A 24,352-nucleotide genomic window follows, 5' to 3' on the forward strand; every position below is an offset into this window, starting at 1 on the left:
ACGGACCCCAAATAGCCAAAATAATCTTGAAAAACAAAACAAAAAACAAAGTTGGAAGGTTCACATTTCCTGATTTCAAAACTTACTACCAAAGTAAGAATAATCAAAGTAGTGTGGTACTAGTATACAGACCAATGGAATAGAATAGAGAGCTAGAAATAAATCTTAAGGTATACGGTCAAATGATTTGACAAGGATGCCAAGACCACTCAATGGGGAAAGGACAATCTTTTCAACAAGGGGTTCTGGGAAAACTGGATAGCCACATGCAAAATAGGAAGTTGGACCCTTATTTCACACCACAATAAAAAAACAAAGCCAAACAAAACAAACAAAAAACAAACCTCAAAATGGATCAAAGACCTAAACATAAAGAGTTAAAACTATAAAACTCTTAAAATGGAAAAGGCTTCATGCCATTGGATTTGGCAATGATTTCTTGCATGTAACACCAAAAGTACAGGAAACAAAAGAAAAAAAAAATAGATAGGTTGGACTTCATCAAGATAAAAAATTTTTGTGCATCAAAAGACACTATTGTGTGAATATATTTAAGAGTACTACTGAGCTAGACACTTAAAAATGGTTAAGACAGTTCACCAATTTTTGAAAAATGTAAACTGAACATTATCAACAGAGTGAAAAGGAAATCCACAGAATGGGAGGAAATATTTGCATATCATATAGTGGATAAGGGATTAATACCAGAATATATAAAGAACACCTTGGAACACAGTCTCTGACCACAAAGCCTCTGTTTTTAAGCAACTGCTACTGGTAGCTACAATGGGCTTTGCTGTATGCCTGGCACTGTGCTTAGAGCTTTTCACGCATTCTAATAACTGTCTGAAGTAGATGCTTACTATTCCCATTTTATAAATAGGGAAACAGATTCAGAGAATCTTAATGTTGGCTGTCATGACTGTCAGTATCTCTTTTTCAGCCCACCTACAGACATAGACTCCCACCCTCACTCCTACCCCCATAAAAACAACAACCAAAAACCTTGCTTCTATCTTTCCATCTTGTATTACTTATTTTAATGACAGTAATAACCTCCCAGTCTCCTAAGAAAGAAACCAAAATGTCTTTGAGTTTCCTCTCCTTTCCATCTCACATCTAGTGAGTTGCCAAGTCCTGTTAGTGGTATCTTTTAAGTATCTCTGTGTAGCATGCTACAAATTACAAATGCACTGTTTTTCTGCCCACAACGTTTGTTTTATGAATTCTTCTGCTATAAGTAGGAGCTAGGAAACAGTCAGGCACTCTTATCCACTGCTGGGTGCAGATAAGTACTTTCTGGAACAACAATTTGATAAAATGTATCAAGAACCTTAAAACCCTAACTCAATACTCTTATTTAGGAATTTATCCAAAGAAAATAATATGTGGCCAAAAATTTAGGTTGGAAGTAATAAAAAATATCCAACAATAGAAAAATTATTAAATAAAACATCACACAGCCATAGGGCAGAATATCAAACGCTGCTCTTAAATCAAGTTTTTGAAAAACACTTACAGATGCTAGAAAATGGTTTTGATAAGTATAATTAAAAGTAGGATATAAACTATACCTAGTGTGATCACAATTTTGTTTACATGTACATGTAGCATCGTGTGTGTGTATGTGTGTGTGTGTGTGTAAATTATTACCTAGGAAAAAGATTAGAATATACCAAAAATACTGCAAGAGTTTTTCTGGGTGGAAACGTGACAGGAGATCCTAATATTCTTTATGTTTTTCAGTATTTCTAACATTCTGCAAAAAGAACATTTTCATTTAAAAAAAAATGATAAACACTGATAAAAAATATGACAAAAAAAATAAAAGCAAGATAGCACTCACCTTCTTTCTTTTTCTAGAAGAATTCTTCGTGGGATCAGGCTTTTCAAATTCTGCTGCCTTTGCCTCTTCCTTCTCCTCTTCTTCATCAGGTATCAGAGAGTATTTGGTCCCACCCGGTTGCATGAAACAATCCTTTGCAAAGTGGCCTGCAAAAGTAGAAAAGGCAGGGAGGGAAGAAGCAGTGTTTCCTCTCAGCAGGTGGATCTTCCTCAAAGGTTCCTGGAAGGAGCTAGCTGGTTCAGGAGGTGTTATTGAATTCCTTCAGAGCAGCTGTTGGAGTCACAACAGATTTTCTGTCACCTCAAGATGGCATTGCTCACTCAACCAAAGCCAGACTAGCAGCTGGTCCTAGAGCTGTGGGAAAGAAACACTGGTGCTGCTTTGGAAGTGGCAGCGGATATGAGGATGCAGGCTTGTGCTGCCCTCCATTAGCAATGGGGCTTAGTAATTTTTAAAGATCTATTTGGAACTTATTCCTGACAACGCAAGGCTGCCCTACAGAGCAGAATGCTGAGCAGAGGGAGCTGTGGCAGGCCAAGGCCCTAACGGAAGGTGGCTTTTAGGCAGCTGGCAGGAAGACATCCACGCTAACACACAAAGACAGGCACAGTCACCTAGGGGCACTCAACATTCACCGACTGTCAGGTCTGGCAAGGGCCTTAGAGATCATCAAATCCAACACTGTGTTTGCAGAGGATGTGAAGGCCCAGAGTAGAGAAGCAGCTCAAGGTCACAGATAGGTGCAGAGTTTAAACTTACTTGGAGTCTTGAGCCTCCCTGCCCTGTGCTCTTTTTGCTACACCAAAACCAACCACCTTTGGGCCAACCTTTGCTGACTGGGCCCAATTTCATCTCTCATTATTCTTTCTGCCTCATGTAACGTGGTGGACACAAGTTTAAGGTCAGATGACCCCACCCTCCCTGAGCCTATAGTGCTATTGAGGGCCCCTTTAACAGATGCTAGAGCTGGTTTTATATGAGCTTGTTACAGATCCTGTGTGAGGGGCACAGAGAATTTGATAAGATCACAAAAGCAATTTGTAAACTACTTTGCAACTCTGAGTGCAGAAGCTGGATAGTGCCTGTAAGGGGAATACAGCGCAGTGTTTTCCAACCATGAAGAATGCTCCCACAATTCCCGAGGAGGTATTCTTTCCCTCAATTTATTTTTCCCTTCTTCCCTCTACATTAATGATAAGTAGGGGCTTAAACCCCACAACCTCAACCAGTCATTGTAGAAAAATTAACAGGCTAGGTAGATGAAAGGCTAGGGAGACGGGTGATGAATTGAGGTCACTCTGAAAATGAGAACCTGGCGATCCCTCTCATTATAGCTCCAACAAGGGAAGTCAGGCTGAAAGAGCTCTTTAATATTTGAGTAAGATTAGAGGAAACCTGAGGAAACAGAGCTAAAAGGAAGTGACTAGCATGTGTTCTTTACGACTAAAAGGATACTGTATTCAGAACTCTGAAGTTAAAGAGACGAGCAAGAGAGGGTTTAACTTGGATCCTGAAGGAATGTTATTTCTAAGTTGCTTAATTCTTGCAGCAGAACAATAATGGCCCTTGGAGATCAAATTCAGAATGTTAATCATAATCTAACACTCTTACCTTCCTGGCATAGGACGTGGGGCCTTGCTCAGGAAGGGTATCAGCTGCAGAGAAGGGGAAGAGGTGGTGACAACATAGTATCACCACCAGGGCCAGCAGCAAGACCAGCATTCAGAAAAGGAAGCAGAAGAAGCAGAAGAAGAACTCTGATGTGAGTCTAGTAGGAACAATAGCACGAGCAAGTGAGGCCATCACTTGGCTGAAAAACAGGGTGAGCTAAAAACTCACACTAGGCTGTCTCTGTCCCTCATCCCATAAACCGTCCGTCCACAAGGAGACCAAGACTGAAATGGCAGAGGCTTCACCTTACCTTTACAGCCACACTTCTTGCAGGTAGTGTTCAGCACAGCCTCGAGGGTGATCTTCTGCCCCGTGTAATCCTGGAAGGACCGCCTCCGCCTCTCTTCTTGCCTGTAACGAAAAGGATACTGACTGTTGGCCTTCTTAAGAGATGTGGCCAGAGATACTACAAAGTAATGCTGTATGTGGGGTTTTTGTTGTTTTTTTTTTGCTTTTGGCAGATAGAGGGAGAAAGAACGAAAGGCGTTGGGCATAGGAAATGAGCAGTGAAAGCAACAATGTGAAACAGACAATTTTTTCATTCAGGACAAGGTTCTAAATTAATAATAATGAACGAAACCAGACTTCATCTTACTGATGCACAGAGGATAAAGATAAATGACTTACCTTGCTAAGCTCCCTACAATCCTACAAGGTCACTCATGAGTTTCAAAGACAAAGACGTTCTGAAAAATCAAGTCCAAACTTCCTTACACCTTGGTATTCGAGGCCTACTGCAGTCTGCCTCTAACCTACTTTTCTAGCCTCATCTTTACTTGTACAATATGCTCTAGCCAAATCAGACTATTTTACCGTCTCCAGATGGTTCACTGCTTTTCTCAAGCAGTTTCTCTCCGAAATGCTCTGCTTTCACTCTTTACTCCCACCTCACTACACCCAAACATTTTAAGGCTCAGCTCAATTAGCACCTCTCGTTCTATCAAGTCTTCTTCCCTGAGCCCCTCATCCAGAACCAATCTTTGGTCACATTCCCGAAGCAGTCTTGAAAAATTCTGTATTTTTGACGAATTATAATATACATACAGAAAACTGTTCATAAGCATACAGCCTGACTGATTTTCACAATTTGAATATCGCCCGGTGACCAGTACTCAGATAAAGAAACAGAACTTTATCAGCACCTCAGAAACCACTCTAGTTCCCATGCCTCCCCCAAGAGTAACCACTGTTCTAATTTCTAACAGCATAGATTACTTTTACCTTTTTTTATAAATTATATAAGTAGAATGATAGAGATGGACCTATCTGTGTCTGGCTTTTTTCACTTCTTTGTGAGATCCATCTATATTGTTGCGTGTAGTCTGTTCTAATTTGCTGTAATTTGTTATTGATGAAAAATATTTGAGTAATCTCTATTATGAACAGTGCTTCTATGAACTTTCTAGCACATGTCTTTTGGTGAATACATACGTATGTGTATACATACACACACACACACACACAGGCACTATAGGAGATAAGAAAGATAAGATGTGGCACCTGTTCTCACGGATTGTATATATTCTTTCAAAAGAAAAGGTGTGATAATTTCAAAGGAAAAACAAAAGTAACTACAAGTAGCTAATTAACAAGTTCACGAACTTGTTGCAACGATGTTGCTAACTTTTTTGATATCAGAGGGATTATTCATTATGAATTTGTACCAACTGGACAAACAGTTAACCAAGTTTACTATTTGGAAGTGCTGAAAAGGCTGCGTGAAAAAGTTAGACAACCTGAACTTTTCGCCAACAATTCATGGTTCTTACATCACGACAATGCACCAGCTCACACAGCATTGTCTATGAGGGAGTTTTTAGCCAGTAAACACATAACTGTATTAGAACACCCTCTCTACTCACCTGATCTGGCCCCCAGTGACTTCTTTCTTGACCCAAAGATCAAGGAAATATTGAAAGGAAGACATTTTGATAACATTCAGGACATCAAGGATAATACAACAGCTCTGGTGGCCATTCCAGAAAGAATTCCAAAATTGCTTTGAAGGGTGGACTAGGCGCTGGCATCGGTGCACAGCTTCCCAAGGGGAGTGCTTTGAAGGTGACTGTAGTGATATTCAGCAGTGAGGGATGTAGCACTTTTTCTAGGATGAGTTCGTGAACTTAACTGTCCGACCTTGTATATTAAGATTCTACTATAGACAATAAACTAAGCTCTTCACAAATAAGATTTTATTTAAATCATTTCATCATTTCTGAGACGTTGATATCATTAGCTTATTTTACAGTGAAAAAGTTGAGGTTCAGAGAGGCTAGGTGATCTGCTCAAAGTCAGATACTCGTATGAAGCAAAACTAGGACTCTTTCTGATTCAAGTCTAACTCTATAAAACCTGTCATCATTCCACTATGCCACGCTTCTTTCCTGGACGCAGCTCTAGAAATAGTTTACAACAAAAGTTACTGTTCAGCCACATTGCTATTACTAGAAATAGCCTATACATAGAGACACATTCCAGCATAAAACCAGGGAGCCCTTTCCATTCCTGACCCTAGTTTTGAGAAAGAGAGGTAATTCTTTTATTTTACTTGTTTTGTATTTTACCCAAAATACCCTTTGTATTTTACCCTTCCCAAAGGGCGGCTTTGGGAAATTTAACTGCCTTTTTAATGAGTCTGTAAGCACAGGATTATCTGGTACAGAAGCAATTTATTACAATGCAATCAGTAAATGCCAGATTTAAATAACATTGCTGAGCTCTGAGTTATAAAAGATTTTACTGTAAATGGAAAGTGTTTTGTCAATAATCAGACCTACAAACATGTCAATATTTGGAGAATAAACTACAGAAATATGAAAAACTCTGTAAGTCACATGAAACAGCTAGAAGAGAAGCATCATGTGGTGAAAAGGCATTAGCTTTAATGTCAGGGAGACCTAGATTCAAGTCCCTGACCCACTATAATTTGCCACCACAGGCAAGCTACTACCAAGCATCAAGCCAGGAATTAGGGATATAGTGTAAGAGATAACACCTACTTTGCAGGCTGTTATGAGAATTAGATGCACTAATGTACATATGCGTACGCTGCTTTGCGTAAGACCCAGCACGCAGTATGCAGTTAATAAATATCACTTCTCTTCCTTTTAGGTAAAATTCTTTCATATCCAAAGTGACTTAGTTGAAAACAATAAACATAAGAGTTTCCAAACTTTTCACTACGAAGATCCCACTCAAACAATATTTATTTTTTTCTTATTTTTAAAAATAATAAATCAATAACATAACTGCCACTGAGAACCCCTGATTAGCAAGAGATAAATGGTATAATATTTTATCATCAAAAGCAACAAAATAATGTTGTAGTTAACTTGAGGATAAATGTATGATTTTGGTTGTCTTTCTGAAACACTGGAAATAGTTCATAAATCCCCAAGACTCCCTGAAAGGAATCTTAGGGATCTAGGAACCCCTAGTTAGAAATCACTAGCATATATTCAAGAAAGACTTTGGGACAGAGGGTAAATTCCCTGTATTACCAGACATTATCCTACATAGACCGAAGATCTTCCATTCCTTAAATGAAAGGTCAGAGGAGCCAATGAAAGTAAGGTGTTGTGTTCTGAACACAGTGTATCCCAAAATGCAGGCGTCTAAATTCCACTGGAGTTGCTCCTATATTACCTAGCCCTCCCATATGGTCTCTACATTTTTCAGCCCCAGTGCTAGGTGAGAGGCAAATAACAGGTACCTCACGAATGTTATTGGCTAATTGGTTAAAATGCAGAAGCAGAAAACAAATAAGGGGAAGGAAACAAAACCAAAAATGGGACACTTCTATACTAGGAGCTTTGCAAGTTAGCATTTCATTTTAGAACTCTATGCAGTAAAGTGTTATCTGTAACACTATATACCTCTAAAAACACCAAAGATCACAAAGGTCACATAACTCATCAATATCAGTCTCAGAATGGTAGATTTCCCAGGTCAGCCCGATTCACTACAATGTTCTGTGGCTTGAGAGATAGCAGGATTTTAGCCTTTCCAAACCTTTTACCTACTCAATTATAACGTTGTTGGGGTCAAGGTCTTTTCCAGTCCCTTGGTTGACAACTTTCATGGAGAGGGATACCTTTATCCTATCATTTTTCATCTGAAAAAGACAAAAGCAACGTCACCAAAGCTCGAAGTAGATCATTTAGACAGCTGGTCTAGAATTACCTGACTAAGAATCGAAGTTTTTGTCATCATAATAAACACTGAACTCCTCATAGCCAAGGTCTCGTGCTAGGAGCACTGTGGGTACTAAAAAGCATAACAGGCAGATCCTGTAGCAGAAGAATTTTAGGATATGGTTTTCTTGTTCCTCTTGGGGGAAAGACAAAAATGGTTGCTCAGAAATCCAAGGCCTATGGAAGTAACAAGGCAGGAAAAAAAAAGCTGTTTCTTTAGGTAAGTTTAGCATAATGATTGATTCAGAGATCCATGAGCCCAGAATAGGTTTCAGAACATTCCAGTAGGACTAGTCTAGAACTTCTTTAAACATGAAGACAATTGTTAGCCACACTGATCTTCTTTTGCTTCTTCCAGCACTTGAAGCCCTTTTTCACTTCAGGATCTTTGCATCAGCTATTCTCTTTACCTGGAATATTCTTTTCGCAACGTTCCATATGACTAGTTCCTTTTCCTTTGGGTCTCAGCTCATACACCATCTCCTCAGAAAGCCTGTTCTTGACTACTTTATCTAAATCTACCTTTGATGTTGTTTGAACCCATTACAGCACTTATTGTAATCTGTAATTATTTTTAGTAATTTGAATTTGTTTACTTTTTACTTATTTCCTACAGTTATATTCTATGTAAGCTCTTTAATAGTTGGGGTCATTTATGTCTGGTTCACTCTTGTATCTCTCAGACCTAGCCCATATTAAGCACTCAAATACTGTTGAATATCTTGGGTAGCTGGTTAGCTCAGTTGGTTAGAAGGCGGTGCTCTTAATAATAAGATTGCCGGTTCGATCCCCACATGGGCCACTGTGTGCTGTGCCCTCCACAACTAGACTGAAACAACTACTTGACTGGCAGCTGACGGGTCCTGGAAAAACACACTTAAATAAATAGAAGTTAAAAAAAAATACTGTTGATTATCCCTTTCAGGCCTGTCTTCCCTGCCATGCTCTAGCAGAAGAGCAGACCTCAGTGTATTTCTCCTGTGGTCTGCCCATACCTCCAAGTGAGTTGTTAACAGGGTCCTTCAGAGCTTTCTCACTTCCCCCACGGTGCGTGGTGCCAGGCATTAGGAAAAATGATTGGAAACTCTATGTCCTTTTTTGTTTTGGTCCAAATTGAAGTGGACCTGGCAGGAATTCTTTGAAGTTTGTGATAAAGACTATTAAAGACTAGTCCTATAGATTATGTTTCCTTCTCTCCTTTTAGTTCTTTACTTTTTTGTTTTTTCTTCACATTCACTATTTGGGTAAACTTCAGGGAAAGAAGTTTTATAAACATGTACTTATTGCACCATATTTATTGTAATTCACACCATTCCTTCTGAGTTTGCAGGACAGCCAGCCAGAGGGTTTAAATTCAGATCAGATTATGGTGGCATGATTCAAAATATGATTATCAGCCATAGTTAACAACATATTCACAATCAAATACCAAAAAAATCCCAGCCTTGCCTAATCCTTTCTAATCAGATGAAAGGTGCACAGAACTTTACCTCTCGGCCAATAAGCTTCACCCACACTTTGTCTCCAACATCTACTATCTCAGAGGGTTTATCCACACGACACGATGACATGTGAGTTCGATGGACCAGACCTGAGCACAAGAAGAAGAAATAAAATAAAGCACAGGGTATATCTGGTATTTATACTCTAAAAAACAAGTTAAGGAGAAGATAGGAGTTGGAATTCACTGAAAAAAATGTTCATTAATTTAAAACTTCAAATTAAAACAATTTGAGATCTTTTTCACATCTAATCAGCAAACAAATATTCTTTAAAATAATACTCAATGCTAGTAAAGATGTGATACAATAACTACACTTACATAACACTGGTAAAAATACACATTTGTAAAATTCTTTAAAAGCACAGGGCATAAAGATGTTTTTATACTTTTTTTTTTAAATTTTTTTTATTGGGGAATATTGGGGAATAGTGTGTTTCTCCAGGGCCCATCAGCTCCAAGTCATTGTCCTTTAATCTAGTTGTGGAGGGCGTAGCTCAGCTCCAAGTCCAGTCACCGTTTCTAATCTTAGTTGCAGGGGGACACAGACCACCATCCCATGTGGGAATCGAACCAGCAACTTTGTTGTTGAGAACTCACACTCTAACAAACTGAGCAATCAGCCGCCCCTCTGGAAGCTCAGTGGCAGCTCGTTGTCTTCAATCTAGCTGTGGAGGGCGCAGCTCACTGGCCCATGTGGGAATCGAACTGGCAATCCTGCTGCTAAGAGCTTGTGCTCTAACCAACTGAGCCATCCGGCTGCCCGTGTTTTTATACTTTTGATGCAAGAATATCATTCAAATTTTTCCAAAAGAAAAAACTCAATAGAGGCAAAATCCTATGGGCATATAAAAATACCTGCAGAATTATTACCTACAAAGGTTAAAAATAAAAATTCTAAAACAACCCAAATGACCAATAATTAGAAAACAGCTTGGTAAACTATGGTAAATCTATGAAAAGGAAGAATAAACGGCCATTTAAATTATAGGTACAGAAAATAATTACGATAGATGTTAAGTAAGAAAAGGAAATACAAATAAGGTGCCATTTTTAATCTATTAAATTAACAAAATATTTAGAAAATAACAATATCCAATATTGATGAGAGTATAGTAAAATAAGAAATATTGCTAGGGCTAGTATAAATTTTTTACAGATCGTTTAGCAATGGCTATCAAGAGTGATAAAAATATTTAATAAAATTAATTAAAAAGTAAATAATTATATGTAATAACATTAAATAACTTAATAATGGCATTTAATAAAATATCTATAACAGATATCCTTTTCCTGTCTGTCCTAGGTCCTTTCCTGGGAGAACCATGGTCCTGACATTCTGAAATAAGCTTGTCAGTCCATGTAATTGGATTGGAGCTGACTTCATGACACAGGCTTAGTCCAATAAAGGTACTGCACACACCACCATCACCACAGTAATTGATTGGTTCAGGGACAGACACAAGGCACCAGTTAATCAAATCTTCTTTCTCAAGACTGTCAGGATTATAAACCACAAAAAGTAACCAATGCCCATCTTAACCACCAGGTGGCAAGAGTTGGCCAGAGGGGAGCAAAGAAGAGCAATAGTAATGAAGAGACAAAGCCCTGAGGGTGTAAACTGAACACCTGATACAGCCCTGGTGGAAGCTAGATTTATCCTGCACTCCCCAGCAAAATTAAGAAAACGTTTCTCAACTGTGTCTCTGTGCCTTGCACCAAGAGTTCTAACCAAGAATTAATTTGACACATAATCACTTCTGGACTGTGTCCTAAGAAAATAATCTTATACGTAGAAAAAGCTATATGCATTTGGAAAATCAATCTACATCAAAAAATTCAATGTATTTTTAAGACAGAAAAAAATCAGAAACAATCTAATTTCCAACATAGGTTAATGGTTAAGTCAATGATGGTATAGCTAGTTGGCCACTAGACAGTCCATTAAAAACGATGTTCCAAAGATTATGTAAAAATACGTCAAAAATTCATTCTTTAGCAATATTTACTGAGTGCCTACGATGTGCCAAGCACTGTAGGCAACTAGCATTTTCCCACGTACGTAACAAAAAATACAGTGCAAAATTGTATAATATGATGAATGCTTAAAATAGATTTTAAATATTAGCAAGAAATAGTCCAAAATGCTATACCAATAAATGAGGGTATAGGATTACAGGTTAATTTGTTTACTTTCAAATGTTTAATAGTAGATAAAACTACATGTATTTTGAGGGAAATAAATGTAATAAACAATGATTTTGAATGAATATAAACCAAGAATCAAAACTAAAGAAAAACCCTGATAAATCAAGCTAAATTTATATCTAGAATAACTGCCCTCCCTAAAGTTTTTTCGGATAATTATTAACCTTTATTCAATTTCTCTAACAGTCTAGAAGTGAAGCAAATTGTCCATGGTCACAGAGCTGACAAAGAAAGAACTACAATTCGATTATGAGTCTGTCAGGTCTCCAACTTCCTACTGATACTTCTCCATTTTTTTTCTTTATTATTGATCTGTGTTATCTGTTCAATTAAAAAAGGAGAAAGATGATGATCTCATCTTAAACAGTAGAAACACATCTAATTCTGTTCTAGCATATGCTCCAAAACAAAACAGAAATAAAAATGCTTAACTTGTCACGCCATCTGGAAGGGAGTGAGTGCTTCAGGGCAGTTTGTGCCTAGATTTCTGACATTAAGCCATGAATGCCCAAAGGGCATATCAAATCCATCATCATGTTCAATAAACCCAACATGACATCCTCTCTGAGTGTCTGCTGGTAAAAGAAGAAAAAAAGAATTCTAACAACCTGGGCTAGCATCTCAGTCACCACATATGAGAAAGACAGAGTTAACCTGTTACAGTTCCTTTCAGGTATTCTCCAGAGTTAAGTTCAACATTAATTTCTTTCACAACTTCCATTGACAATAAAGGAAAGAGGTGAAAATTACAAACCATTAGAGAATAGTTGCAGCCAAATCATTTCAAAATAAAAGATTTCCCTTTACCTTTGGGGGATCTGAATTCCCTCTCTAGACTTTTCAAATAAGATCTCCATCCAATGGTATATGGCAATAATGTAAGCACATGAGTTAAAGTCCTTTCACATCCTTTATCTTGTTGGGATTACGGATTCATTCAATCAATTACTAAATATCCACAATATTGTAAGCAAAGATGGATCCAAGGAAGAATAAACATGATCCTGCCGGTCTAGAAGCTCTAAAATATGCACATCATTCCATTCCCATTTTACAGATAAGGAAACTAAGGCTTAAGGACTAAGCAACTCACTGAAGAAGCTAGTAAATGGTGGAGCTGGGACTAGAATTCATTTATTCATTTCCTAAAATGTACTCAACATTCACTCACTATACCTCAGGCATTATGCGGGCCCTGACTCAACACTCTATTCCACAGTTCAATGGATTAACTGCAGTTTCACTCATTTGATTACACTACATTGTAATTTGCTTACACCTCTAGACTGCACAATTTGAGAGCAGGGACTATGTTTACTTATCTCTGTGTTCCCACCCAAGATGGTGACCAGAAAATAGAACTCAATAATTATCTGCTAAACTGAATCCATTTCTAAAAATATTTGCATTTCTACCAGAAGCAAGGCACTTTAAATAAAAGCGTAACATTGAACAATCTCTGCTCTCAAAATTTCATAGTTTAGTGCTGGTGGGCAAAGGATATTTCAGAAAAAAAGAACTTCACAAATGTATAGAGCTGCACTGTCCACTACGACAGTCACTAGCCAGTTAACCGTTTTAAGTTTAAATTAATTAAAATGAAATTTAAAAAGTCAGTGACTACCGTATTGGACAGCACAGATGTGGTATAATACAAAAATATATTCAGTCTTTGTCTGTGCCTGCACAAAACTCCTAACTCTTGAAATTTCCCTAATAATTGAGTCTCTTGTTATTCATGATAAGCCCTTTTTGATCACACCAGTTTGTGCGCATGAATTACTTGGGGTGGGGGGTGACCTAGACAGTCTCTGGGTGGCTAGTTACCAGAACAAGCCAGATTACAGAGTTGGAACTTCCAGCCCCACTGCCCTTCAGAAAAGAGGGGGCGGAGCTGGAGACTGAGCTCTGTACAAACGCTTGAATAATGAAATTCAGCGAGTTTCGGGTTAGTGAACACATCAGCTTGCTGGGAAGGTGGTGCCAGAGAGGACACGGAAACTCGGTGTTCCCCCCTCCCACACCTTGTTTTATACATCTCTGCCATTTGGCTGTTTTTGATTGTATCCTTTATAATAAACCCGCAAACATTAGAAAAGTGTTTTCCTGAGTTTTGTGAGCTATTATAGCAAATTATCACACTTGTGAGGGGGTTGTGGGAACCTGTTTCATAGTCAGTCAGAAGTACAGAGGGTTTTGAACTTGCAACTGGTATCCAAAGTGGGGGCAGGCTTGTGGGACTAACCTTCTTTAACTTGTGAGATCTGACACTAACTCCAGGTCATAGTGTCAGAATTGAATTGAATTGTTAGACAACAGCTGGTGTCAGAAAACACATTAGAACAGAAACAGAACATTCCCATCATGGCAGAAAGTTCTATTGGACAACTCCATGAGCGGGGAAAGAAAATCTAGTTTAGATCTGAATACTAGGAAGGGACCTTCAACTCAGTATTAGTTTAAGAATTCTGAGAATAGAAGTCTGAGAAAAATAACTCAAAATACAGTCTACCTTCCTGAATCACAAATGTTAAAATCTGGAGACCAGAGTCATTTCATAACTCAGTCCTTTCAATGAGACTTAATCTTCCCCTTAAGAGCAGAGAAGCTAAAATACACTGTGGGAAAGTCAACTGCTCAAGTTACTAATAAACGTACAGAAGAGTCCTGGATCAGAACTCACAGTTTCCACCTAATAATTTGGCCCTGGAGGTCTCCCCCTTCAAGGCTGGTCTCAGCACAGCTGTCAGACTGACAGATTCACTCTGTAAGCTGGCAGCCACAATCAGAGGCATCATCTGACAGGGTAAGGACAGGAGAGGTGAAGACTGACTGCTGGAAGTGGCAATCCTTTAATCCCCACAGAGCCCCTGAAGTGCCACATAAATGCTTGAGTAAGGATGGGACTTTCAGGTACTGGCAGCTATGGCAAGTACACTAACAAGAAAATCTATCTTCAGACCAAAAGAGGGACGTGCCCTACAGGCATGGAGATGAGTTCCACCTCATTAAATCCCACCCAACATCAAATGAGAAACTTTACTAGACTGCTGACTGCTGGCTTGGAAACTCCCAGTAAGCTGTTTCTTAATGTCAAGATGCAATTTGCTGCACAGTTGTCTCCAAGGCTAGAGTATGGCTTTATTACCCAAAGACCAGCCGTTGGACTTTACTTGAAAGAAAATTTTGTTTTAACAATTTGCAAACATTTAAGTCCCTCTTTCATGTACATCTCTCCCTTAGCAAACTGAACTCCCCAGTGGTAACCATTGTTAACAATTTGTTGGATATTCTTTCAGACTTTCTTCTAAACATATGCAATGATTTAAAAAATACATTGGCATATGTACATATGCTTTAAAAAGGGGCTGAGGGTCATGATATACGAACCCTTCTGCAACATGCTTTTTCATTTTATTATCTTGGACACTTTCCATTTCGATACATTGAAATCCAACCTGTTTCATTGATTCTAAGAAGCACTCCCCCTTGTCCTCACTTTAACATCTCTGAAATCAGAATGCTTCTTGTAATCAATGGTGTCTTACAACTGCCATCAGCCAGGTATCAGTGTGGTAGAATGGCATGAAAACTTTCCATTGACTTTTTCTGGTAAAATGAAGGTACCAGCATCAAAGAACGTTAGAAATACAGTTATCATTCTTTTTACATCTGCGTAGTCCACTGCATAGATATATATAATTTATCTAATTCTATACTGCAAACTAAATTCCCTAAAGAATTGCTAAATTAAAGGGTAAGCATATTTAAAATGTTAATAGATATTGCCAAAGTATATAACTATTTATGCTTCCTATAATAAGTAAAATGATTGCTGGAAATACCCATTTCCAACACTGAGTATAAATAATAATCTTTTTAATATGTGTTAATCTCAAAGATCCTATAAGTGTTTTAAATCACTTTTTAAAAATATTTTAAGATAATTTTAGATTCACCTATAGTTGAAAGAAATAATACAGAGAGATCCTGTATCCCCTTTACCCAGTTTCCTCCAATGGCAGCATTTTGCAAAACCATAGTACACTATTACAAGCAGAATATCAGAATTGATACTGTGGTATAAGAAATACATATTTAGCCTTTGTTCCTGGCACAGAGCTGCTAAACTCAGAACTTCCTGAGTGATAGGAACATCTTGTTATTTATAACAAGACCCTCTCAGTCTTACCCAGGTTTATGTTCTGAGGTGACTATTGCTAGGCCCCTAGAGGGCTTCAAGATGGGGCCTGGTAACCACCAGAGGAACCAATTATGTGATTAGAGGGTTGGATCTTTCAGCCCCATGCTCTGACTTCCAGGGAGGAAAGAGGTGCGAGATTGAGTTAAACCACCAATAGCCAATGATTTAATCAATCACGCTTACGTAACGAGACCTCCACAAAAACCCCTAAATGATAAGGTTTGCAGAGTTTCTGAGCGGGCAAACATACCCACGGGCCAAGCGGCTGATGCCCCTCAACTCCACAGAGACAAAGGCTCTTGCACTTGGGACCCTTTTGGACCTCACCCTATGTACACTTCCTTGTCTGTCTGTTCATTTGTGTCATTTATAATAAACTGTAAGAGTACACATAGCATTTTCTTGAGTTCTGTGAGTTGTTCTAGCCAATTATTGAAATTTGAGAGGGTGGTGTGGGAACCTTTAAATCTGTAGCCAAGTTGGATAGAAGCGTGGGTAACCTTGAAAGGGACTCCATACTTGCCACTGGCATCTGAAATGAGGGCAGTCTTGTAGGACTGAACCCTTAAACCTATGGAGTCTGACGCCACCTTCAGGTAGTGTCAGAACTGAACTGTAAGATACCTAGTTGGTATCAGAGAATCAAAGAATCAGAGAATTGGAGAACTGGTTGCTGATTCTATACCACATTTTGGAATGGCAATAAAATAGAATGAAGTACTACTGATTCACGCTACAAAATGAATAAACCTTGAAAACATGCTAAATGAAGGAAGCCCAAATGTGAAAATACAGAAAGCACACTAGTAGTTGCCCAAGAATAGATAGGGAGGAAGACAGGAGGGGGAAGGGAAAGGTAATAGGAAATTTGGAGTGACTATTAATAGGTACAGAATTTCTTTAGGAGGTGACAAAAATATTCTCAAATTAGATTGTGCAGATGGTTGCAAAACTCTGTGAACATACTAAAAAACCACTGAACTGTATGTATAGTTTGGGAAATATGTATGGTATGTGAATTACACCTCAATAAAACTGTCACAAAAAGAACATTATACAAATGGAATCGTAAAGTATATAACTTTTTGGGATTAACTTTTTCCACTCAGTATAATTCTCTGGAGACTGATCAAAATTGTTGCATGTATCAATACTTCATTCTCACTCTTTTTTATTGCTGAGTAGTATTCCTTTGTGTGGATGTGCCACAGTTTAAGCTATTTTTAAATCAATACTGAGAATGAGTATCTTTTAAGATATTTATTGATCAACTGCTATTTTTCACTCCTGTGAATTCTTTTCATACCCTTGGCCCTTTTTCCTACTTTGCCCTTTTCATCAGTCCTTTGTCATATCTACTAAATTACTTTTTCCAACTTAACTTTGCTTATGATAATTTTGTAATAATTTTTAACTTTTATGCAAATTTTATTCTATATTTTCTTCTAATAACATCCTCATGGATACATTTTTCCATTAAAATCTTTAATAAGTCTCTACTTTAGCATAAGAAATTAGCAAGTTGAGTGTTTGGATCCACTAGCAGTGTGACGAAGAAGAGAGCGACGAAGCTAGGAATCAGGAGGCTTGGGTTCTAGTTCTCGCTGTGCCATTATGTAGCTAAATCATTCTGAGCAGACTACCAATCTGTGGAACTTGACTTTTCTACTTAACACAATTGTTTTGAGAAACAAATAAGATTATAGATGTGAAAGGGATTCTCCAAAAATGTTCAACAAATGCCTATCAATATGTGAAGAAAATTTAAAGCATTATATAATCTGTATTGGTTATAATACTATTAATATTTCCTTTCCATGTACCATAACAGAAAACTCACAATGTCGGCCTTAGAGAGTAAGTAGTTTGCCTTCCCCTAAATGCCAAAACCAAAGAGGTCAAGTGACTTGCTAGGGTCAGAGGTGAAATTTAGGGAAGATGCTAGATCCAGAAGTGAACCTAAGTAGTTATACCCCAACTCTCCCTCCCAGTCAGACAGCACCATTCTTCTCAGTTAAGGCCTGTTAAAAACAAACTTTCATCACTTGTCTGTATTCATATCTCTACACAAAAACAAAACCCAAACCGCTGCCTAAAATATGTAGAGACTATAATTAGGCTATGGTAGGGCTGAGAGCAGAGAGGGTAGAATGTGAAGGCTGAATTTCAAGTTATAGGCTCTCACCTTGCTTCCGACAGCCTGGGATTTTGATAAAGGCTCCATAGTCTGTCACCATAGCAACCTATAAAGACAAAAAAGAAAAAAGAATCAATGTCACACAAATGAGACTCTCTCTTCTGTAGCATTTAACCTACTCTCCCTGAATTTCTATTTGGTACTGACTGCCTCTGTCTGCTGGAAAACTGCCTCACAGTGATGTTCTGTCAAACATTCCTTTTGCTATTTTTGAAATTTAAACTAACAAGTATGTGTGAACCCAAAACATTGGTGAGACTGGACTATTGTCAAATGGTATGACAGTATCTAGAAATGCCCAAATCCCACACCGATTGAAAGCAGTATATGAACTGAAGGAACAACAAACAGCGGAAAATCAGGTAATAAAGTTATTTTATCCTACCTGGGCCTGAGGCCTCCAATCCCAATACAGAGAACTTTAATAACTTGGGATAGCTCACGTAGGACATCCCTTGTTCCTAACCCTCAGATCAAACCAGACCATACAGCCTGCTCTAGTTCACTTCAAACCACTCTTAGTTTTATCAAGATAATTAGAGAAAAAACCAATACACACACGTCTGACAGAACCTGAGACGACGTAATCAGAGAAAAAGGGCTATCCTCATCTTATGTGGAGCTGACCAAGGACAGAGGAGTTCAGAGGTTTGATCAGTCTATGTACTGTGCTAATATGTAACAGTATGACAGGCCCAGCTCCCTCGCCAGATGAATCACTACTCCCGACTACCTCTATCTCTCTCTTCCCCTCTATCCTCTAGCCCACTCCCTCACCTGTGGATTGCAATTAAAGTTGTCACTACATACTATATTTATCCTAAATCCATTATTATTTTTTGTAAAATATTCAATACAATCTCACACATATAAACTTTACTTTTTTCAGTGACTTTAATTAGTTGCTTCATCTTGGGCAATCACTGTTTCAGCTTCACCACAACAAAACAAGGGGACAGAATAAGACAATCCCCGCTGTACTGCTATTCACTAACACATACTGAATGCTCATTACATGCAAAACATTATTCAAAATGCTCGCCATAATCCTCATGACATCACAGGACACTGGTACTATTATCATGTTCATTTGATACACGACAAAACTGATGCATGGAGAGACTAAGTAACTTGCCCAGTGTTCAAAGCTAGTAAGCAGCAGTGCTAGGATCTGAACCCAGGAAGTCCTAACTACATGAGAGAGGCTCATAGCCTCTCTTTATCAAATTGTAGCAGCCAAAAGCAAAGTGACAATTGATATCTGCTCCTGGCAACAACCTTAGGAAGTATGAAATGGTAGGTTCCCATGTCAAAGATGAGGTGAAATAGCATAGGTGTAGCAAGGGCACAGGCTCTGGAGTGAAAGATGTGGCTTCTATCCCAGCTCTGCCACTGCTTACCTGTGGGAGCTTAAACACAACTTGCCTTTCAGAGCCTAAGTTCCCATTGTACTTACTCTGCTGCTGCAGATAACAGATATGCACATAAAGCATCAGGCACTGGTATCTGGCACCCAATGTACATTGTAGCTTTTTAATAATTTACAGTCCAAGACACTGAAGCACAGAAAGGTAGTGACTGGTGGAAAGGCACACAACTTAGATACCAGCCGAGCAGAAACCCTAGGTCCCTTGACTTCTAATCCGGTGCCTCCTACTTCACCAAATAGCATCACTGCTCACTTCAGTGTTAGGATAAAAACAGACTAAAATATCCATTCTCTTCATTTCTTAATGGGGATATTGGAATGGGCACTTGAACCAACTCTCCAAGGTAGAGCATTAAGAATGGGTTAAGAACTAAAAGTTTGAAAACTCCTGTTTTACATTAATGGACATGCTTTGCTGGGGTAGGGACCAGATAGTCCCAATGAAATAGTACAACCAGGGATATTGTAGCATTTAAAATCAAAGCAAGGTGGAACTGGAGGAAAGACTTTAGAGATTAGCTGGTCAGTCCTGTCATTTTTCAAATAAGAAAAGTGAAGCTCAGAGATAGGAAGTGCTTAACTCGAGTTCAGCAAATCGTTCTCTATGAAACAGGAGCACATGGATAAAGAAGATAACTTCAAATTTTTAATAAAAGCAAATCCCTTCTTTCTGAACCAACTAAAGGCACTTGGGCTTTTGCACCAGGGTTCTAGAAAGAGGGCTGTTTCATATTGAATAATAACATTATTACATGGCATAATTATCTAACAAACTTAAAAGCAGCATCTGGGAGTTGGAGCCCAACTCACCCTGCTGCTGTAAATTAAGACAATCTCACTTTTCAATCCTGAAGCTGCAGCGTCACACTATGATCTTTTCAAGAAATATCATAACAGACCTTAACTTGGCCGTCCCAAAAAGAAAGGTTAATATGTTCCAGAATGGATGCACTCGAGTGTTCAGTTAGGAAAAGGCATTCTTGCCTATTCCCAGCACCAGGTGTTTCCATCACTGTGTCTCCTAGGGTGCAGACAGAGTTGAAATTAACAGAATGGCACCTGCTGTAGATGATCACACAGTCTGCCCTGGTGTCCCAAGAATAATTAGTCAAATAGCTCTGGAGGGGAAAAACTCAGAAATTATCTCAACTAAACTCAGGGCTGGGGTAAAATGAATTTACCACCTTCAGATTAGAAGTTGCATTGGCCTTGAAACTAGTTATCTCCATAATGTAAATGAGGAATTTGAGGCTCAGAGACATAAGTTACTTGTCTAAAGTCACAAAGTTAGCAAGTAGCATGGCCAGGTAGAGAAGAGAAGTTTTGACTTCTAGTCCAGTGCTATTTCCACCTTCCCAACAGCAATCTCCTCTCAGGATTTCTTTGGCTACGGCTAGGCTAACCCAAATCCCAACTTCCACTGCTATGCTGTACCCCTCCCATGCCTAATGGACTCTGGCACCAAGACATCTCTCAGGACAAGAGAAGGATAAATACTGGCTTCTCAGCTATTCAGTTACTTGGCCCTCCAGCCTTGCTGAATCTGCTAAAGAGAAGAACTACTAGGACATGGGTTGCACCAACAGCTTCTTCAAAGACAACTGGAACTAAGAGGCTTGGGATCAATTTAAATCAAACATTTACTGAGCACCTATATGCAAGATGCCATGTCAGATAATGTGAAATAAGAACAACTTTAAAAAAAGAGATGCCCAGCTCTTTCCGTCTCCAGCTGCGGCAACGAGAAGAGCTGTCGCCATGTCTGCGCATCCGCAATGGATGGTCGTGCGCAACTGCTCCAGCTTCCTGATCAAAAGGAACAAGCAGACATACAGCACCGAGCCCAATAATCTGAAGGCCCGCAACTCCTCCCGCTACAACGGGCTGATTCTCCGCAAGACGGTGGGCGTGGAGCCAGCAGCCGATGGCAAAGGTGTGGTGGTCGTCATGAAGCGGAGATCTGGCCAGCGAAAGCCGGCCACCTCCTATGTGCGGACCACCATCAACAAGAACGCCCGGCCACCCTCAGCAGATCCGGCACATGCTCCGCAAGAACAGGGACCATCCAGATCTGCGCATGGCTGCCATCTGCAGAGCCAGCGCCATCCTGCACAGCCAGAGCTGGTGACACTAAAGAGGAAACAGGCTCGCCCCACCAAGAGCTCCTGAGCACCTCCCTCCCAAAGCAATAAAGCATAAAGTGTCAGCCATCTTTCTCCAAAAAAAAAAAAAAAGATGTCCAGCCTATTTTAAAATGAATTTGAAGTAGTTACCAAGATACATGTGACAACCATGTACATGACAACCATGGCCTCTGGTCTTCTGTAACTGTCTATTTGGTGGAGGAGACATACACATATACAAGTAACGATAAAACAAGAGACTATAATTGATGCCATTATAGAGGTACAAACAAATGACCACGGAACAACCTCCTACACCTCAATTCAATCAAGTTGAATTGAGGCTTTCAGTTCCTCCAGTGCATTTACATACAGTTGGACAATCCCAGCTGCAACATAGCAGAAAATAGACTTGGAGAGAGAACTTGATTTTGAATCCCAGCTTTGCCATTTAATAACCATCTGGGCAATTACTTAACTTCTGAGAAGTTTCCTTATCCATAAAATGGGGTTAACAATTTCTTGGAGCGAGTCAACGGTACAGAATGTGTTAAAGGTATAACATATATCAGGCTTACAAAATTTTTTTTTAACTTTAATGTAAACAGGTCCTCTTTGTAAAGACTAGGCACTCATGAAATGTTTGTTGAATGAATATTCTGAAAAAGTTTCTTCTTTCCAATTTACCATGAAATTTCTCTTTCCCTAATTCTAGTCACTTCTAAACTATCATTTTTCAAAATGTGCTCCTGAGGTTCTATGCTAGAACTATAAAGTTCTTGCTGAACATTACCCTAGTCTATCCATCCTTGATAGTAAAATATAAAACCTACAATAATTCAAGCTCCATCTCACATAAGAAAAAGCTATAGGTCAGAAGCCACTTTACTAGAAAGCTGAGTCAGTCTGTGGAGGGCAGAGTGCTCTTTCTTTTGTGTAACGCCTGACAAGCAAGGACTTCATGATCAGAAAAGTCAGTTTTATCTCCAGTGTTACCACTTCCTTTTCCTGAGCCATGGTGCCTTAACCTTTGGGGATATTATGGGCCTTAAAGGACAAAGGCTCTGAAGAGCAGAGTTGTTTCCTATTTGTCAGAATATTATCGCCCTTTGTATCTTGACTATTATATTACAAGTTGGGATCAAGGGCCACAATTATCTATAACAACTGGCAGTCACAAAGTGTGTCTTCAAAGGCCTCCCATTATTAGGAGGTAAACTTTTGTCAACCACAGAGCTAGTATAAATGCCATAAAAATGATACAGTTATACTACTACAGGCACACATAAGACACCGAAAACAATGTTTTGGCTTTACTTTTGCTTCAAGACAAGGGAGATAATGTTAATGAATTCCTACTACGTCTCAGGCATTGTGTTTTCATAGATGACAGCTTATTTAAGCATCATGGCAACCCTAGGAAAGTAGTTATTATCTTCATTTAACAAATAGGAAAACTGAAGCTCAAATGATCAAGTGCCGGTCTCAAGGATCACACAGTCGGTATAAGAGCTAAGATGGAATCCAGGTTTTGTCTGGTTCAAAAGCCTCTGCTCTCAAAACAAATGCAATGCCTTCTCCCTCAAAGGTTGATCATTCCTTTAGTCAAGAAAGATGCATTGAGTACCTGTTATTTTCTACCCACCCACCTGGGATTAAGATAGACAACACTGAACAAAACTGACAGGGCTCTGTCCTCATGGAGCTTAGTGTTGTGTGAAGAAGGCAGACATTAAGGAAGTACACAAATAAATGCATTATTTATGGTGGGAAAAAGGAGATGACATTAGGGCTAAGACCTGAAAGATAAACAGAAGTTGGTGGAAAAGGGGTTAGAAGTGACAGTATGTGCAAAAGTCCTGAGAAGGAAGAATGTTCAGAGCTGTAAGGAGGCCAGAATGGCTGGGGAACAAGTAGAGTAGAACAAAACAATACTGTTAGATTAAGCAGAGGTAAGTCATATAAGGATCATGAAAACAAGTTTGGATATATTCAATTATGATGAGAAGCCTAGAAGAGCTATGAGAAAGCAGTACGGTACAATCTGTTTTGAAAATGTTATTCTGGCTGTGATGTGAGAAACAGATTGGAGAGGGGCTACAAGAGAAGTAGGGAACCCAGTAAGGGCCAGGCAAGAGATGGAGAACTTGAACTAAAGGGAAGCCATGATAAAGAAGTATCCAGACCAGAGAGATATCTGGGAGGTAGAAATGATAGGACTTGCTGATGGTCTGGAGAGGGAGGGAAAATAAAGATCAAATTAAGAAGAAAAATCACGAATGATGCCCATATTTCTAGCATGGGTACCTGAATGGATAGTGGTTCCATTTGCTGAGATGGGAAAAACTAGAAGAACAGACTTGGTGAGAAAATAAAAAATTCAGTTTAAAACATAAATCAGAGATGCTCTGAGGTATCCAAATGACGACGTCAAGTATGCAGTTAGCAATCTGGAGCTTAGAGGGAGTACCTGTGATAGCCAGACACTCCACTGGCCCGTGCCGTTTAAACTATAACGCTCAAGACATTCCCAAACAGACTGGCGCTCCAAACCCAGCTGCTTATCTCACCCCCAACCTATGCTTAACATAAATGGTAGGTTTTCAAAGCCAAAAGAATATACCTCTCCTTGGAAAATAGTGTAGAGAGCAGGCAAGTTCTCCATGGTCTCGGGTCTTCCTGAATTCATCCTCAATGTTCTACGGCTCCTCCATATCTCTTTTGCTAAAGCTAATCCAGGTGTCCTGTTACAAAGAAAGAAGACAGACAACAATGTGAGAGACATCTGCATTAAAGAAGAAATGTGCAGACAATTCACAGCTAGTTTCTACAGAATAATACCATCGATTTAACACCATGGACTTTTTTCCAAATTTCTTTTGTCTACTGCAATTGTGGGGAGTTTTGGAAACCTTGATGTGATTTCTTTTCAACTTGATACTTACCCAAGGCCATTAGTCTACTATTTTGTTTTTTTTTT

General features: G+C 39.0%; 1 protein-coding gene and 1 pseudogene across 3 annotated transcripts in view; one reads left to right on the plus strand and one right to left on the minus strand.

The window, feature by feature from the left end:
- Nucleotides 1-24,352, minus strand: part of ZCCHC17 (zinc finger CCHC-type containing 17) — a 43,577-nt gene that overhangs the window by 10,919 nt on the left and 8,306 nt on the right. For both annotated transcript variants that reach the window (XM_081057210.1, XM_081057211.1), the window contains exons 2-7: nt 23,996-24,116; nt 17,809-17,866; nt 9,201-9,301; nt 7,540-7,631; nt 3,768-3,868; nt 1,847-1,992 (exon numbers count right to left, since the gene is read on the minus strand). In XM_081057210.1, the coding sequence (XP_080913336.1) occupies nt 1,847-1,992; nt 3,768-3,868; nt 7,540-7,631; nt 9,201-9,301; nt 17,809-17,866; nt 23,996-24,061 (564 nt within the window). In that variant the 5' untranslated portion in view covers nt 24,062-24,116. The remainder of the gene's footprint in view (nt 1-1,846; nt 1,993-3,767; nt 3,869-7,539; nt 7,632-9,200; nt 9,302-17,808; nt 17,867-23,995; nt 24,117-24,352) is intronic.
- Nucleotides 21,008-21,418, plus strand: LOC308500519 (large ribosomal subunit protein eL28-like; annotated as a pseudogene). The gene has a single exon. The product of its transcript is annotated as a large ribosomal subunit protein eL28-like (transcript).

The sequence above is a fragment of the Rhinolophus hipposideros genome (genome assembly GCF_964194185.1).
Source record: "Rhinolophus hipposideros genome assembly, chromosome: 8".
Classification (NCBI taxonomy): domain Eukaryota; kingdom Metazoa; phylum Chordata; class Mammalia; order Chiroptera; family Rhinolophidae; genus Rhinolophus; species Rhinolophus hipposideros.